The sequence below is a fragment of the Procambarus clarkii genome, chromosome 40 (genome assembly GCF_040958095.1).
Source record: "Procambarus clarkii isolate CNS0578487 chromosome 40, FALCON_Pclarkii_2.0, whole genome shotgun sequence".
Classification (NCBI taxonomy): domain Eukaryota; kingdom Metazoa; phylum Arthropoda; class Malacostraca; order Decapoda; family Cambaridae; genus Procambarus; species Procambarus clarkii.
The window spans coordinates 41410996-41427105 of record NC_091189.1 but is presented as its reverse complement, the minus strand read 5'-3'; the positions used below and the strand labels follow the sequence as shown (position 1 = coordinate 41427105).

The 16110-nt window shown below is 47.0% G+C and overlaps 1 protein-coding gene across 1 annotated transcript in view; it reads left to right on the top strand.

The window, feature by feature from the left end:
- Window positions 1–13103, top strand: part of LOC123753629 (uncharacterized) — a gene marked incomplete at its 3' end in the record, with an annotated part of 181328 nt that extends 168225 nt beyond the window's left edge. The window contains 2 exon segments of the mRNA XM_069338600.1: window positions 7408–7470; window positions 12984–13103. Of these exon segments, the coding sequence (XP_069194701.1) occupies window positions 7408–7470; window positions 12984–13103 (183 nt within the window).
- Window positions 13104–16110: the final 3007 nt, after the last annotated feature.

The following is a 16110-nucleotide window of genomic DNA, read 5'->3' as shown; positions in this document are numbered from 1 at the left end:
TTGAAGGATTACCAGTTAATAAATCAGCATGTGACCCGCAGAGGCTCAAGGAAGTAATAGAACAACAAATGGAAACCATCTCTAGACCCACAACGACTCACATCTTCACAGACGGATCAGTTGATCAAGAAAGAGGTTCTGCTGGAGCAGCAGTTTACACTACCAACCATGAAGCTTACTGGAGCATGAATAGTGGGTGCTCAACATTGTAAACAGAATTATATGGCCTGAAGGAGGCAATAAACAATACAATTAAGAATAATTTACATGATGTCATCATTAATACGGACTCTAAATCTTCGCTCCAGGCATTGTTATCCAGTCAGTACAGAGATAATATACAACTCCTCATAGAAATCCAACATATAGGAAAAGAAGCCCATAATCTAGGTCTGTCAATCACCCTAAATTGGATACCAAGTCACATTGGCATAGATGGTAATGAAAAGGCAGACTCACTAGCAAAAACTGCCACTGCTCTACCTGTTGTACAGGTTCAAATACCTCCAAGTTTCTCACAGATTAAGAAGCAAATCAAGAAGAAAATATTCTCAACTATCAAAAGTCGCTACAGAGCCAAAGTAACGGAAGGAAGATCTACTGCAGTATGATACGAACAAGCCACTAGTTACTCCTCTTTCAAGCCTGGCAAAATGATATCCAGAGACATTGCAGTAGCCATACACAGACTCAGACTTGGTTACAAGTGCTGCTGGGAGGTAATGAACCCAATAGTTAAGAGTGTCACATCTGTGAAATAGAAGCAGAGGCGCCACTATTGCACTACTTACTGGAATGTGAAGCTACTGAAGCCCTGCGCATCAAACTCAACATTAATCCAACGACAGCAGCTGCATTAGATGCACATTCCACCTCGACTACAATGATTAAAGATCACAGTTACCGTTAAGGAATGGGACTCACTAATGAACATTCTACACCTACATCTGCCACCAAGATAATGTTATTAAAACACGACTAAAACAGAAGCGAAATAGAAACAGGGAAAAAGGAGGAAACCCCACCTCCATTTAAAACTTTGACCCAAATATCAGAGTAACAAGGTTATCGCAAATAACCGAACTCAATTACGGGCTCACCATAGCCCGTGCTACATGGACATTTCGTTCTGAGTAGCTAAATCTAAAACAACAACAGTTTATACTCACAAACTAGTCACATCAGTGAGAAACTCAGAAGAAGCTATCAGGAGGATTCGAACCAAGTCTCCGGGTACTCCCAAGCAGACGCCTTACACCACTACACCATCACATGACCAAAAGGACACGCAACCTGGGATTGAACTTCATCCTGTAAGGGGCGGTGAGGCTTCCACTGAAGCCAAGAGCGGGTATTGCACACTCTCCCCCGTGGCTGGGGGTCCAGGAGCTGGCCTCCAACCTCTCAAATGCACCAAGAAACCACAACAAGGTGATGTATCAGATATATATATTGACTCTCTCAGCTCTTGCTCTTGATGACTTCACTAGTGATGAGGAGAGCGTGGCCCTCAGGTCACATGTGGGTTGGGTCGTGTGTTTCAACGTGCTGTTGTGTCTTGTTCACTGCACATGTCACGGCAGCTCTCGCACCTGTAAACTCACTCAAGTCAACTCGCGGTTTCTTGACATGTCTTCTAACGAGTAACTGTGAAGAGGACTGGTGACTGGTCACTGTTAGGACTGGTGACTGGTCACTGTTAGGACTGGTGACTGGTCACTGTTAGGACTGGTGACTGGTCACTGTTAGGACTGGTGACTGGTCACTGTTAGGACTGGTGACTGGTCACTGTTAGGACTGGTGACTGGTCACTGTTAGGACTGGTGACTGGTCACTGTTAGGACTGGTGACTGGTCACTGTTAGGACTGGTATCTGGTCACTGTTAGGACTGATAACTGGTCACTGTTAGGACTGGTGACTGGTCACTGTTAGGACTGGTGACTGGTCACTGTTAGGACTGGTGACTGGTCACTGTTAGGACTGGTGACTGGTCACTGTTAGGACTGGTGACTGGTCACTGTTAGGACTGGTGACTGGTCACTGTTAGGACTGGTATCTGGTCACTGTTAGGACTGATAACTGGTCACTGTTAGGACTGGTGACTGGTCACTGTTAGGACTGGTGACTGGTCACTGTTAGGACTGGTGACTGGTCACTGTTAGGACTGGTGACTGGTCACTGTTAGGACTGGTGACTGGTCACTGTTAGGACTGGTGACTGGTCACTGTTAGGACTGGTGACTGGTCACTGTTAGGACTGGTGACTGGTCACTGTTAGGACTGGTGACTGGTCACTGTTAGGACTGGTGACTGGTCACTGTTAGGACTGGTATCTGGTCACTGTTAGGACTGATAACTGGTCACTGTTAGGACTGGTGACTGGTCACTGTTAGGACTGGTGACTGGTCACTGTTAGGACTGGTGACTGGTCACTGTTAGGACTGGTGACTGGTCACTGTTAGGACTGGTGACTGGTCACTGTTAGGACTGGTGACTGGTCACTGTTAGGACTGGTATCTGGTCACTGTTAGGACTGATAACTGGTCACTGTTAGGACTGGTGACTGGTCACTGTTAGGACTGGTGACTGGTCACTGTTAGGACTGGTGACTGGTCACTGTTAGGACTGGTGACTGGTCACTGTTAGGACTGGTGACTGGTCACTGTTAGGACTGGTGACTGGTCACTGTTAGGACTGGTCACTGTTAGGACTGGTGACTGGTCACTGTTAGGACTGGTGACTGGTCACTGTTAGGACTGGTATCTGGTCACTGTTGGGACTGATAACTGGTCACTGTTAGGACTGGTGACTGGTCACTGTTAGGACTGGTGACTGGTCACTGTTAGGACTGGTGACTGGTCACTGTTAGGAATGGTGACTGGTCACTGTTAGGACTGGTGACTGGTCACTGTTAGGACTGGTGACTGGTCACTGTAAGGACTAGTGACTGGTCACTGTTAGGACTGGTATCTGGTCACTGTTAGGACTGGTGACTGGTCACTGTTAGGACTGGTGACTGGTCACTGTTAGGACTGGTATCTGGTCACTGTTGGGACTGATAACTGGTCACTGTTAGGACTGGTGACTGGTCACTGTTAGGACTGGTGACTGGTCACTGTTAGGACTGGTGACTGGTCACTGTTAGGACTGGTGACTGGTCACTGTTAGGACTGGTGACTGGTCACTGTTAGGACTGGTGACTGGTCACTGTTAGGACTAGTGACTGGTCACTGTTAGGACTGGTATCTGGTCACTGTTAGGACTGATAACTGGTCACTGTTAGGACTGATAACTGGTCACTGTTAGGATTAGTAACTGGTCACTGTTAGGACTGGTGACTGGTCACTGTTAGGACTGGTGACTGGTCACTGTTAGGACTGGTGACTGGTCACTGTTAGGACTGGTATCTGGTCACTGTTAGGACTGATAACTGGTCACTGTTAGGATTAGTAACTGGTCACTGTTAGGACTGGTGACTGGTCACTGTTAGGACTGGTATCTGGTCACTGTTAGGACTGATAACTGGTCACTGTTAGGACTGGTGACTGGTCACTGTTAGGACTGGTCACTGTTAGGACTAGTGACTGGTCACTGTTAGGACTGGTATCTGGTCACTGTTAGGACTGATAACTGGTCACTGTTAGGATTAGTAACTGGTCACTGTTAGGACTGGTGACTGGTCACTGTTAGGACTGGTGACTAGTCACTGTTAGGACTGGAGACTGGTCACTGTTAGGACTGGTGACTGGTCACTGTTAGGACTGGTGACTGGTCACTGTTAGGACTGGTGACTGGTCACTGTTAGGACTGGTATCTGGTCACTGTTAGGACTGATAACTGGTCACTGTTAGGACTGGTGACTGGTCACTGTTAGGACTGGTGACTGGTCACTGTTAGGACTGGTGACTGGTCACTGTTAGGACTGGTAACTCTTCACTGTTAAGACTGGTGACTGGTCACTGTTAGGACTGGTGACTGGTCACTGTTAGGACTGGTGACTGGTCACTGTTAGGACTGGTGACTGGTCACTGTTAGGACTGGTGACTGGTCACTGTTAGGACTGGTAACTCTTCACTGTTAGGACTGGTGACTGGTCACTGTTAGGACTGGTGACTGGTCACTGTTAGGACTGGTGACTGGTCACTGTTAGGACTGGTGACTGGTCACTGTTAGGACTGGTGACTGGTCACTGTTAGGACTGGTGACTGGTCACTGTTAGGACTGGTGACTGGTCACTGTTAGGACTGGTGACTGGTCACTGTTAGGACTGGTGACTGGTCACTGTTAGGACTGGTAACTCTTCACTGTTAAGACTGGTAACTCATCACTGTTAGGACTGGTGACTGGTCACTGGTAGGACTGGTGACTCTTTACTGTTAAGACTGGTAACTCATCACTGTTAGGACTGGTAACTGGTCACTGTTAGGACTGGTAACTCTTCACTGTTAAGACTTGTAACTCATCACTGTTAGGACTGGTGACTGGTCACTGTTAGGACTGGTGACTGGTCACTGTTAGGACTGGTGACTGGTCACTGTTAGGACTGGTGACTGGTCACTGTTAGGACTGGTGACTGGTCACTGTTAGGACTGGTGACTGGTCACTGTTATGACTGGTAACTGGTCACTGTTAGGACTGGTGACTGGTCACTGTTAGGACTGGTGACTGGTCACTGTTAGGACTGGTGACTGGTCACTGTTAGGACTGGTGACTGGTCACTGTTATGACTGGTAACTGGTCACTGTTAGGACTGGTAACTGGTCACTGTTATGACTGGTAACTGTTCACTGTTAGGACTGGTGACTGGTCACTGTTAGGACTGGTGACTGGTCACTGTTAGGACTGGTGACTGGTCACTGTTAGGACAGGTGACTGGTCACTGTTATGACTGGTAACTGGTCACTGTTAGGACTGGTGACTGGTCACTGTTAGGACTGGTGACTGGTCACTGGTTGATGGGGTTCTGGGAGTTCTTCTACTCCCCAAGCCCGGCCCGAGGCCAGGCTCGACTTGTGAGAGTTTGGTCCACCAGGCTGTTGCTTGGACGGCCCGCAGGCCCACATACCCACCACAGCCCGGTTGGTCCGGCACTCCTTGGAGGAATAAATCTAGTTTCCTCTTGAAAATGTCCACGGTTGTTCCGGCAATATTTCTTATGCTTGCTGGGAGGACGTTGAACAACCGCGGACCTCTGATGTTTATACAGTGTTCTCTGATTGTGCCTATGGCACCTCTGCTCTTCATTGGTTCTATTCTACATTTTCTTCCATGTCGTTCACTCCAGTACGTTGTTATTTTACTGTGTAGATTTGGTACTTGGCCCTCCAGTATCTTCCAGGTGTATATTATTTGATATCTCTCTCGTCTTCTTTCTAGTGAGTACATTTGGAGGGCTTTGAGACGATCCCAATAATTTAGGTGCTTTATTGCGTCTATGCGTGCCGTATATGTTCTCTGTATTCCCTCTATTTCAGCAATCTCTCCTGCTTTGAAGGGGGAAGTGAGTACTGAGCAGTACTCAAGACGGGACAACACAAGTGCCTTGAAGAGTACAACCATTGTGATGGGATCCCTGGATTTGAAAGTTCTCGTAATCCATCCTATCATTTTTCTGGCTGTCGCAATATTTGCTTGGTTATGCTCCTTAAACGTTAGGTCGTCCGACATTATTATTCCCAAATCCTTTACAAGCTGTTTTCCTACTATGGGTACATTTGATTGTGTTTTGTACTCTGTATTATGTTTAAGGTCCTCATTTTTACCGTACCTGAGTACCTGGAATTTATCACTGTTAAACATCATGTTATTTTCTGATGCCCAGTCGAAAACTTTATTAATATCAGCTTGAAGTTTTTCAATGTCCTCAGCCGAGGTAATTTTCATACTGATTTTTGTGTCATCTGCAAAGGATGATACGAAGCTGTGACTTGTATTTTTGTCTATATCTGATATGAGAATAAGGAAAAGCAGTGGTGCAAGGACTGTACCCTGAGGTACAGAGCTTTTCACTGCACTTGGACTAGATTTTATATGGTTGACAGTTACTCGCTGAGTCCTGTTTGACAGAAAACTGAGTATCCAGCGTCCTACTTTACCGGTTATTCCCATTGACTTCATTTTGTGTGCTATCACGCCATGGTCACATTTATCGAAGGCCTTTGCGAAGTCCGTGTATATCACATCAGCATTCTGTTTCTCTTCTAATGCCTCAGTGACTTTGTCGTAGTGCTCAAGTAGCTGTGAGAGGCACGATCTTCCCGCTCGAAATCCATGTTGGCCTGGGTTGTGAAGGTCATTGGTCTCCATGAAATTGGTGACCTGACTCCTAATCACTCTCTCAAATACTTTTATGATGTGCGATGTTAATGCAACTGGTCTATAATTTTTTGCCAATGCTTTGCTCCCTCCCTTGTGTAGAGGGGCTATGTCTGCTACTTTAAGTGCATCTGGTATCTCCCCCGTGTCCAAGCTCTTCCTCCACACTATACTGAGTGCCTGTGCTACCGGCACTTTGCATTTCTTTATAAATATTGAATTCCATGAGTCTGGACCTGGGGCCGAGTGCATGGGCATGTTTTCAATTTCTTTTTCAAAATTTAGTGCGCTCGTGTTTATATCACGAGCGCACTGTTAGGACTGGTGACTGGTCACTGTTAGGACTGGTGACTGGTCACTGTTATGACTGGTACCTGGTCACTGTTAGGACTGGTAACTGGTCACTGTTATGACTGGTAACTGGTCACTGTTAGGACTGGTGACTGGTCACTGTTAGGACTGGTGACTGGTCACTGTTAGGACTGGTGACTGGTCACTGTTAGGACTGGTGACTGGTCACTGTTAGGACTGGTGACTGGTCACTGTTAGGACTAGTGACTGGTCACTGTTAGGACTGGTGACTGGTCACTGTTAGGACTGGTGACTGGTCACTGTTAGGACTGGTGACTGGTCACTGTTATGACTGGTAACTCTTCACTATTAGGACATCTAACTCATCACTGTCAGGACTGGTAAGTCATCATTGTTAAGACTGAGTGTGAAAAATGTAAATGTTACATTATATTATGTAAAAATAACAATTTAGAGTATAGTTAATATGATATTGCAAGTTTTATTATTGAAGTCACTGTGACATTGTGTTAAGTGGCACTTAATTCATCTATACCAACCCTGAACAGCCCATGTTGGGCACGTACCCAAAAGTAATCACTGTTAAAACCTTGATATTGCTAACCCACAGAGAGAGAGAGAGAGAGAGAGAGAGAGAGAGAGAGAGAGAGAGAGAGAGAGAGAGAGAGAGAGAGAGAGAGAGAGAGAGAGAGAGAGAGAGACTAACAGATCAGGTGTGCTTGACGGCTAACTATCTCACGTATATAATAAAATCATCGCTAACTGTTGTTGCTCCGCCAGACTCGTCGGCTTGTGAAAGGTCAGCCCGTCAAGCGGAAGCTGTGGGACGTCGACCACCAGCGGGTATGGCATCCTTACTCATCTCTGTTTATCTCATCTTACGTCTTCCCTAGCGCTCTTAAGGCCACCCTAGCGCTCTTAAGGCCACCCTAGCGCTCTTAAGGGTACCCAGGCGCACTTAAGGCCACCCTAGCGCTCTTAAGGGCACCCTAGAGCTCTTAAGGGCACCCTAGTGCTCTTAAGGGCACCCTAGTGCTCTTAAGGGCACCCAAGTGCTCTACACTGGGTGTGGTGAGGTATAGAGTCACCATACACTGGGTGTGGTGAGGTATAGAGTCACCATACACTGGGTGTGGTGAGGTATAGAGTCACCATACACTGGGTGTGGTGAGGTACAGACAGACACCATACACTGGGTGTGGTGAGGTATAGACAGTCACCATACACTGGGTGTAGTGGGGTACAGACAGTCACCATACACTGGGTGTGGTGAGGTATAGACAGTCACCATACACTGGGTGTGGTGAGGTATTGACAGTCACCATACACTGGGTGTGGTGAGGTATAGACAGTCACCATACACTGGGTGTGGTGAGGTATTGACAGTCACCATACACTGGGTGTGGTGAGGTACAGACAGTCACCATACACTGGGTGTGGTGAGATATTGACAGTCACCATACACTGGGTGTGGTGAGGTATAGACAGTCACCATACACTGGGTGTGGTGAGGTATAGTCACCATACACTGGGTGTGGTGAGGTATAGACAGTCACCATACACTGGGTGTGGTGAGGTATTGACAGTCACCATACACTGGGTGTGGTGAGGTACAGACAGTCACCATACACTGGGTGTGGTGAGATATTGACAGTCACCATACACTGGGTGTGGTGAGGTATAGAGTCACCATACACTGGGTGTGGTGAGGTATAGAGTCACCATACACTGGGTGTGGTGAGGTATAGAGTCACCATACACTGGGTGTGGTGAGGTACAGACAGTCACCATACACTGGGTGTGGTGAGATACAGACAGTCACCATACACTGGGTGTGGTGAGGTATAGACAGACACCATACACTGGGTGTGGTGAGGTATAGACAGACACCATACACTCGGTGTGGTGAGGTATAGACAGTCACCATACACTGGGTGTGGTGAGGTACAGTCACCATACACTGGGTGTGGTGAGGTACAGTCACCATACACTGGGTGTGGTGAGGTACAGTCACCATACACTGGGTGTGGTGAGGTATAGACAGTCACCATACACTGGGTGTGGTGAGGTATAGACAGTCACCTTACACTGGGTGTTGTGAGGTATAGACAGTCACCATACACTGGGTGTTTTGAGGTATAGACAGTCACCATACACTGGGTGTGGTGAGGTATAGACAGTCACCATACACTGGGTGTGGTGAGGTATAGACAGTCACCATACACTGGGTGTGGTGAGGTATAGACAGTCACCATACACTGGGTGTGGTGAGGTATAGACAGTCACCATACACTGGGTGTGGTGAGGTATAGACAGTCACCATACACTGGGTGTGGTGAGGTATAGACAGTCACCATACACTGGGTGTGGTGAGGTATAGACAGTCACCATACACTGGGTGTGGTGAGGTATAGACAGTCACCATACACTGGCTGTGGTGAGGTATAGACAGTCACCATACACTGGGTGTGGTGAGGTATAGACAGTCACCATACACTGGCTGTGGTGAGGTATAGACAGTCACCATACACTGGGTGTGGTGAGGTATAGACAGTCACCATACACTGGGTGTGGTGATGTATAGACAGTCACCATACACTGGGTGTGGTGAGGTATAGACAGTCACCATACACTGGGTGTGGTGAGGTATAGACAGTCACCATACACTGGCTGTGGTGAGGTATAGACAGTCACCATACACTGGCTGTGGTGAGGTATAGACAGTCACCATACACTGGGTGTGGTGAGGTATAGACACTCACCATACACTGGGTGTGGTGAGGTATAGACACTCACCATACACTGGGTGTGGTGAGGTATAGACACTCACCATACACTGGGTGTGGTGAGGTATAGATAGTCACCATACACTGGGTGTGGTGAGGTATAGACACTCACCATACACTGGGTGTGGTGAGGTATAGACACTCACCATACACTGGGTGTGGTGAGGTATAGATAGTCACCATACACTGGGTGTGGTGAGGTATAGACAGTCACCATACACTGGGTGTGGTGAGGTATAGAGTCACCATACACTGGGTGTGGTGAGGTACAGACAGTCACCATACACTGGGTGTGGTGAGATACAGACAGTCACCATACACTGGGTGTGGTGAGGTATAGACAGACACCATACACTGGGTGTGGTGAGGTATAGACAGACACCATACACTCGGTGTGGTGAGGTATAGACAGTCACCATACACTGGGTGTGGTGAGGTACAGTCACCATACACTGGGTGTGGTGAGGTACAGTCACCATACACTGGGTGTGGTGAGGTACAGTCACCATACACTGGGTGTGGTGAGGTATAGACAGTCACCATACACTGGGTGTGGTGAGGTATAGACAGTCACCTTACACTGGGTGTTGTGAGGTATAGACAGTCACCATACACTGGGTGTTTTGAGGTATAGACAGTCACCATACACTGGGTGTGGTGAGGTATAGACAGTCACCATACACTGGGTGTGGTGAGGTATAGACAGTCACCATACACTGGGTGTGGTGAGGTATAGACAGTCACCATACACTGGGTGTGGTGAGGTATAGACAGTCACCATACACTGGGTGTGGTGAGGTATAGACAGTCACCATACACTGGGTGTGGTGAGGTATAGACAGTCACCATACACTGGGTGTGGTGAGGTATAGACAGTCACCATACACTGGGTGTGGTGAGGTATAGACAGTCACCATACACTGGCTGTGGTGAGGTATAGACAGTCACCATACACTGGGTGTGGTGAGGTATAGACAGTCACCATACACTGGCTGTGGTGAGGTATAGACAGTCACCATACACTGGGTGTGGTGAGGTATAGACAGTCACCATACACTGGGTGTGGTGATGTATAGACAGTCACCATACACTGGGTGTGGTGAGGTATAGACAGTCACCATACACTGGGTGTGGTGAGGTATAGACAGTCACCATACACTGGCTGTGGTGAGGTATAGACAGTCACCATACACTGGCTGTGGTGAGGTATAGACAGTCACCATACACTGGGTGTGGTGAGGTATAGACACTCACCATACACTGGGTGTGGTGAGGTATAGACACTCACCATACACTGGGTGTGGTGAGGTATAGACACTCACCATACACTGGGTGTGGTGAGGTATAGATAGTCACCATACACTGGGTGTGGTGAGGTATAGACACTCACCATACACTGGGTGTGGTGAGGTATAGACACTCACCATACACTGGGTGTGGTGAGGTATAGATAGTCACCATACACTGGGTGTGGTGAGGTATAGACAGTCACCATACACTGGGTGTGGTGAGGTACAGACAGTCACCATACACTGGGTGTGGTGAGGTATAGACAGTCACCATACACTGGGTGTGGTGAGGTATAGACACTCACCATACACTGGGTGTGGTGAGGTATAGACACTCACCATACACTGGGTGTGGTGAGGTATAGACACTCACCATACACTGGGTGTGGTGAGGTATAGATAGTCACCATACACTGGGTGTGGTGAGGAATAGACACTCACCATACACTGGGTGTGGTGAGGTATAGACACTCACCATACACTGGGTGTGGTGAGGTATAGATAGTCACCATACACTGGGTGTGGTGAGGTATAGACAGTCACCATACACTGGGTGTGGTGAGGTACAGACAGTCACCATACACTGGGTGTGGTGAGGTATAGACAGTCACCATACACTGGGTGTGGTGAGGTATAGATAGTCACCATACACTGGGTGTGGTGAGGTATAGACAGTCACCATACACTGGGTGTGGTGAGGTACAGACAGTCACCATACACTGGGTGTGGTGAGGTATAGACAGTCACCATACACTGGGTGTGGTGAGGTATAGACAGTCACCATACACTGGCTGTGGTGAGGTACAGACAGTCACCATACACTGGGTGTGGTGAGGTATAGACACTCACCATACACTGGGTGTGGTGAGGTATAGACACTCACCATACACTGGGTGTGGTGAGGTATAGACACTCACCATACACTGGGTGTGGTGAGGTACAGACAGTCACCATACACTGGGTGTGGTGAGGTATAGACAGTCACCATACACTGGGTGTGGTGAGGTATAGACAGTCACCATACACTGGGTGTGGTGAGGTATAGACAGTCACCATACACTGGGTGTGGTGAGGTATAGACAGTCACCATACACTGGGTGTGGTGAGGTATAGACAGTCACCATACACTGGGTGTGGTGAGGTATAGACACTCACCATACACTGGGTGTGGTGAGGTATAGACAGTCACCATACACTGGGTGTGGTGAGGTATAGACACTCACCATACACTGGGTGTGGTGAGGTATAGACAGTCACCATACACTGGGTGTGGTGAGGTATAGACAGTCACCATACACTGGGTGTGGTGAGGTACAGACACTCACCATACACTGGGTGTGGTGAGGTATAGACAGTCACCATACACTGGGTGTGGTGAGGTATAGACAGTCACCATACACTGGGTGTGGTGAGGTATAGACAGTCACCATACACTGGGTGTGGTGAGGTATAGACAGTCACCATACACTGGGTGTGGTGAGGTATAGACAGTCACCATACACTGGGTGTGGTGAGGTATAGACAGTCACCATACACTGGGTGTGGTGAGGTATAGAGTCACCATACACTGGGTGTGGTGAGGTATAGAGTCACCATACACTGGGTGTGGTGAGGTATAGACAGTCACCATACACTGGGTGTGGTGAGGTATAGACAGTCACCATACACTGGGTGTGGTGAGGTATAGACAGTCACCATACACTGGGTGTGGTGAGGTATAGACAGTCACCATACACTGGGTGTGGTGAGGTATAGACACTCACCATACACTGGGTGTGGTGAGGTATAGACAGTCACCATACACTGGGTGTGGTGAGGTATAGACAGTCACCATACACTGGGTGTGGTGAGGTATAGACAGTCACCATACACTGGGTGTGGTGAGGTATAGACAGTCACCATACACTGGGTGTGGTGAGGTATAGACAGTCACCATACACTGGGTGTGGTGAGGTATAGACACTCACCATACACTGGGTGTGGTGAGGTATAGACAGTCACCATACACTGGGTGTGGTGAGGTATAGACACTCACCATACACTGGGTGTGGTGAGGTATAGACAGTCACCATACACTGGGTGTGGTGTGTTTTAGGTAAATTACCTTGATGGTAGCATGCTCTGAATTGCCTTTGTGTTATTATATTGTGTTTTGTTCCTTATCTAAGGTAAATGGGTTGTGTTCGACCCACCCTAAGACTGTCCCTCCCTTACCTACCTCCCTCCCCCCCTTCCCTCAACACCTCCCCCCCACTATATTGTGCGTCGCCCCCCCCCCCAGGTGAAGGAGGAGCTAGAGGAGGAGCTTGAGCGCCTGCTGGAGGAGGAGGAGTGCCGCTTCAGGTCCAGGTGGAAGGTGGTGGAGGGCTGCTCCACCGGCCCTGCCTTCTACTGCACCCAGGTGAGGCAGGCACCTACCTTACTGTGCTTACCTTACTGTCCTTACCTTACTGTCCTTACCTTACTGTCCTTACCTTACTGTGCTCACCTTACTGTGCTTACCTTACAGTGTTTACCTTACTGTGCTTACCTTACAGTGTTTACCTTACTGTGCTTACCTTACAGTGTTTACCTTACAGTGACTGCTCTGTGTTACCTACAGTGTTTACCTTACAGTGAATACTATAAACTGCCAACAGTGCTTACCTAACAGTGCCCACTTATACAGTGCCTATTCAGAAGGGCAAAGAGTGTTAACCTAACAGTGACCACCGTGGGCTGCTCCCTCCACCGGAGCACACATTTAACATAAGAACAAGGTAACTGCAGCAGGCCAATTGGCCCATACGAGGCAGCTCCTATTATACCACCAGAGTCCAGGCGCGTGTCCTCTGCCAGCTGGGACAGTGGCAGGACCTCACCACACTCTCCACATCTGTTCTACAATGTCGTGTCAAGAATGTATATATCCCTATCCATGGAGGACAGAAGAATGTATATATCCCTATCCATGGAGGACAGAAGAATGTATATATCCCTATCCATGGAGGACAGAAGAATGTATATATCCCTATCCATGGAGGACAGAAGAATGTATATATCCCTATCCATGGAGGACAGAAGAATGTATATATCCCTATCCATGGAGGACAGAAGAATGTATATATCCCTATCCATGGAGGACAGAAGAATGTATATATCCCTATCCATGGAGGACAGAAGAATGTATATATCCCTATCCACGGAGGACAGAAGAAAGTATATTTGGTGGGAAGCGTAGTATATATGAGTATCCAGGTCTGTGACAGAAAATATATTAAAAAGTTTGTTCATTCCAGCCAAGCTTGTATATAATTTGTTATATTTATTGTTATATTATTATTATATTACCAGCAGTACCCGGCCACGCGTTGCTGTGGCTCAGCAACCTTCCCTGTCCCCCAGTCCTCCCCACCACTCACCCCTCACCCGTCTCCTCAGCCTCCCAACATTCCCCACTCACCCGTCCCCTCGTCATCTCCACCATTCCCCACTCCCTCGTCCATTGCCTTGCCAAATGGTCTGATGTTCACATCAGAAAATTGGGAACATCAAGTGATCTGATGTTCCCATCACTGAAGTATAAGAAAAAAGTTAAAAAATGAAATGAAAAAATAAACTATTCTCACGAAATGAACGGTATGGTAAACAACACAGCTCAATTCCAACGCAATTCACACAAAATAATTAAATCAAAATGAAAATAAATCAAAATGTACGAAAATCAATTTATCAATGAAATCAGAAACACTGAGATGGAATTGTAACATATTTAGTATAGCATGTGTGTTTCTCTTTAATGCAACAGATGGCACTGTTTTTCAAGAAAAGCATAGTTTTACCTGTCACAGGTGTGGCATCTATACTTATACTTACGAAATGAACGGTATGGTAAACAACACAGCTCAGTTCCAACACAATGTCACACAAAATAATTAAATAAAAAATTAAATAAATTGTAATCTATGAAAATAAAATTTATAAATACAATTGGAAACATTGAAATGGAATTCGTGACATATTTAGTATAGCGTGCATGTTGCTATTATGTGCAACAGATGGCGCTGTTTTTCAAAAACGCATGTTTTTACCTGTCACAGGGGTGGCATCTATATAGTAGGTATATATAAAGATGCGTCTATTCGAATGCAACATTGTGTCAAAATTTTAAAGCAATTGGTAAAGAGGTTTCGAAGATTTTCCTCACATGAAAAACAGTTTTTCAGAGCATGTTTTTTTTACCATCAAAAGCATGTTTTTTTTTTTTACCGTCACAGACGTGACATCTATATAGTATGTATATAAAAACCTGCTCGGATGCGAATGGAACGTTGTGTGAAAAATTCAAAGCAATCGATAAAGAACTTTCTGAGATTAGCGGTCATGCACAAACGAACATTTCCATTTTTATTTATATAGATTTATTGTTTATTGTTATATTTAATGCTATTTATTCATATTAATTTATAAGTATTCATATTTATAACTTGCTGTTCCCGGCCGGGCATTGCAGCAACCCTCCCGTCCTCCCAACCCCCCCACCTCTCTCATCCCGTTGTCATCCCAACTATCCCCCATTGCAGCATTCCCTCGTCCTCCTAACTATTCTCCACTCCCCGTCCCCTCATCCTCCCATCACCTTCCACTCCCCCGTCCCCTTGTCCTCAAACATCATCTTCCACTCCCCTATCCCCTCGTCCTCCCCACCATCCCCTCGTCCTCCCAACCATCCCCCATGCCCCTGTCCCCTTATCCTCCCGTCCAATCTTCTTTCCCCTGTCCCCTTGTCCCCATCATCCCCAACTCCCCCATCCCCTCGTTCTCTGCACCATATCTTGAGTTTATCTTGAGATGATTTCGGGGCTTAGCGTCCCCACGGCCCGGTCCTCGACCAGGCCTCCTTTTTTATACACCCCCCCCCCCAGGAAGCAGCCCGGAACAGCTGTCTAACTCCCAGGTACCTATTTACTGCTAGGTAACAGGGGCATCAGGGTGAAAAAAACATTTTGCCCATATGTCTCTGCCTCCACCGGGGATCGAACCCGGAACCTCCGCACTACGAATCCAAAGCCCTGTCCACTCAGCTGTCAGGCGTCCTTGTTGCTATTACATTACCATTACCCCCTCCCTCATTCCCTCGTCCTCCCCACCATCCCCCACTACCGTCTCTATGTCCTCCCCACTCCCTCGTCCGATGCATTCCCAAATGATCTTATGTTCACATCACTGAAGTATAAGAAAACAGTTACAAAATGAAATGAAAACCAATGAAAAAATAAAATATAAGCTATACTCACGAAATGAATGGTATGGTAAATAGAACAGCTCAATTCCAACACAATATCACACAAAATAATGAAATCAAAATGAAAATAAATTGAAATCTATGAAAATTAAATTTATCAATGAAATCAGAAACATTGAAATGG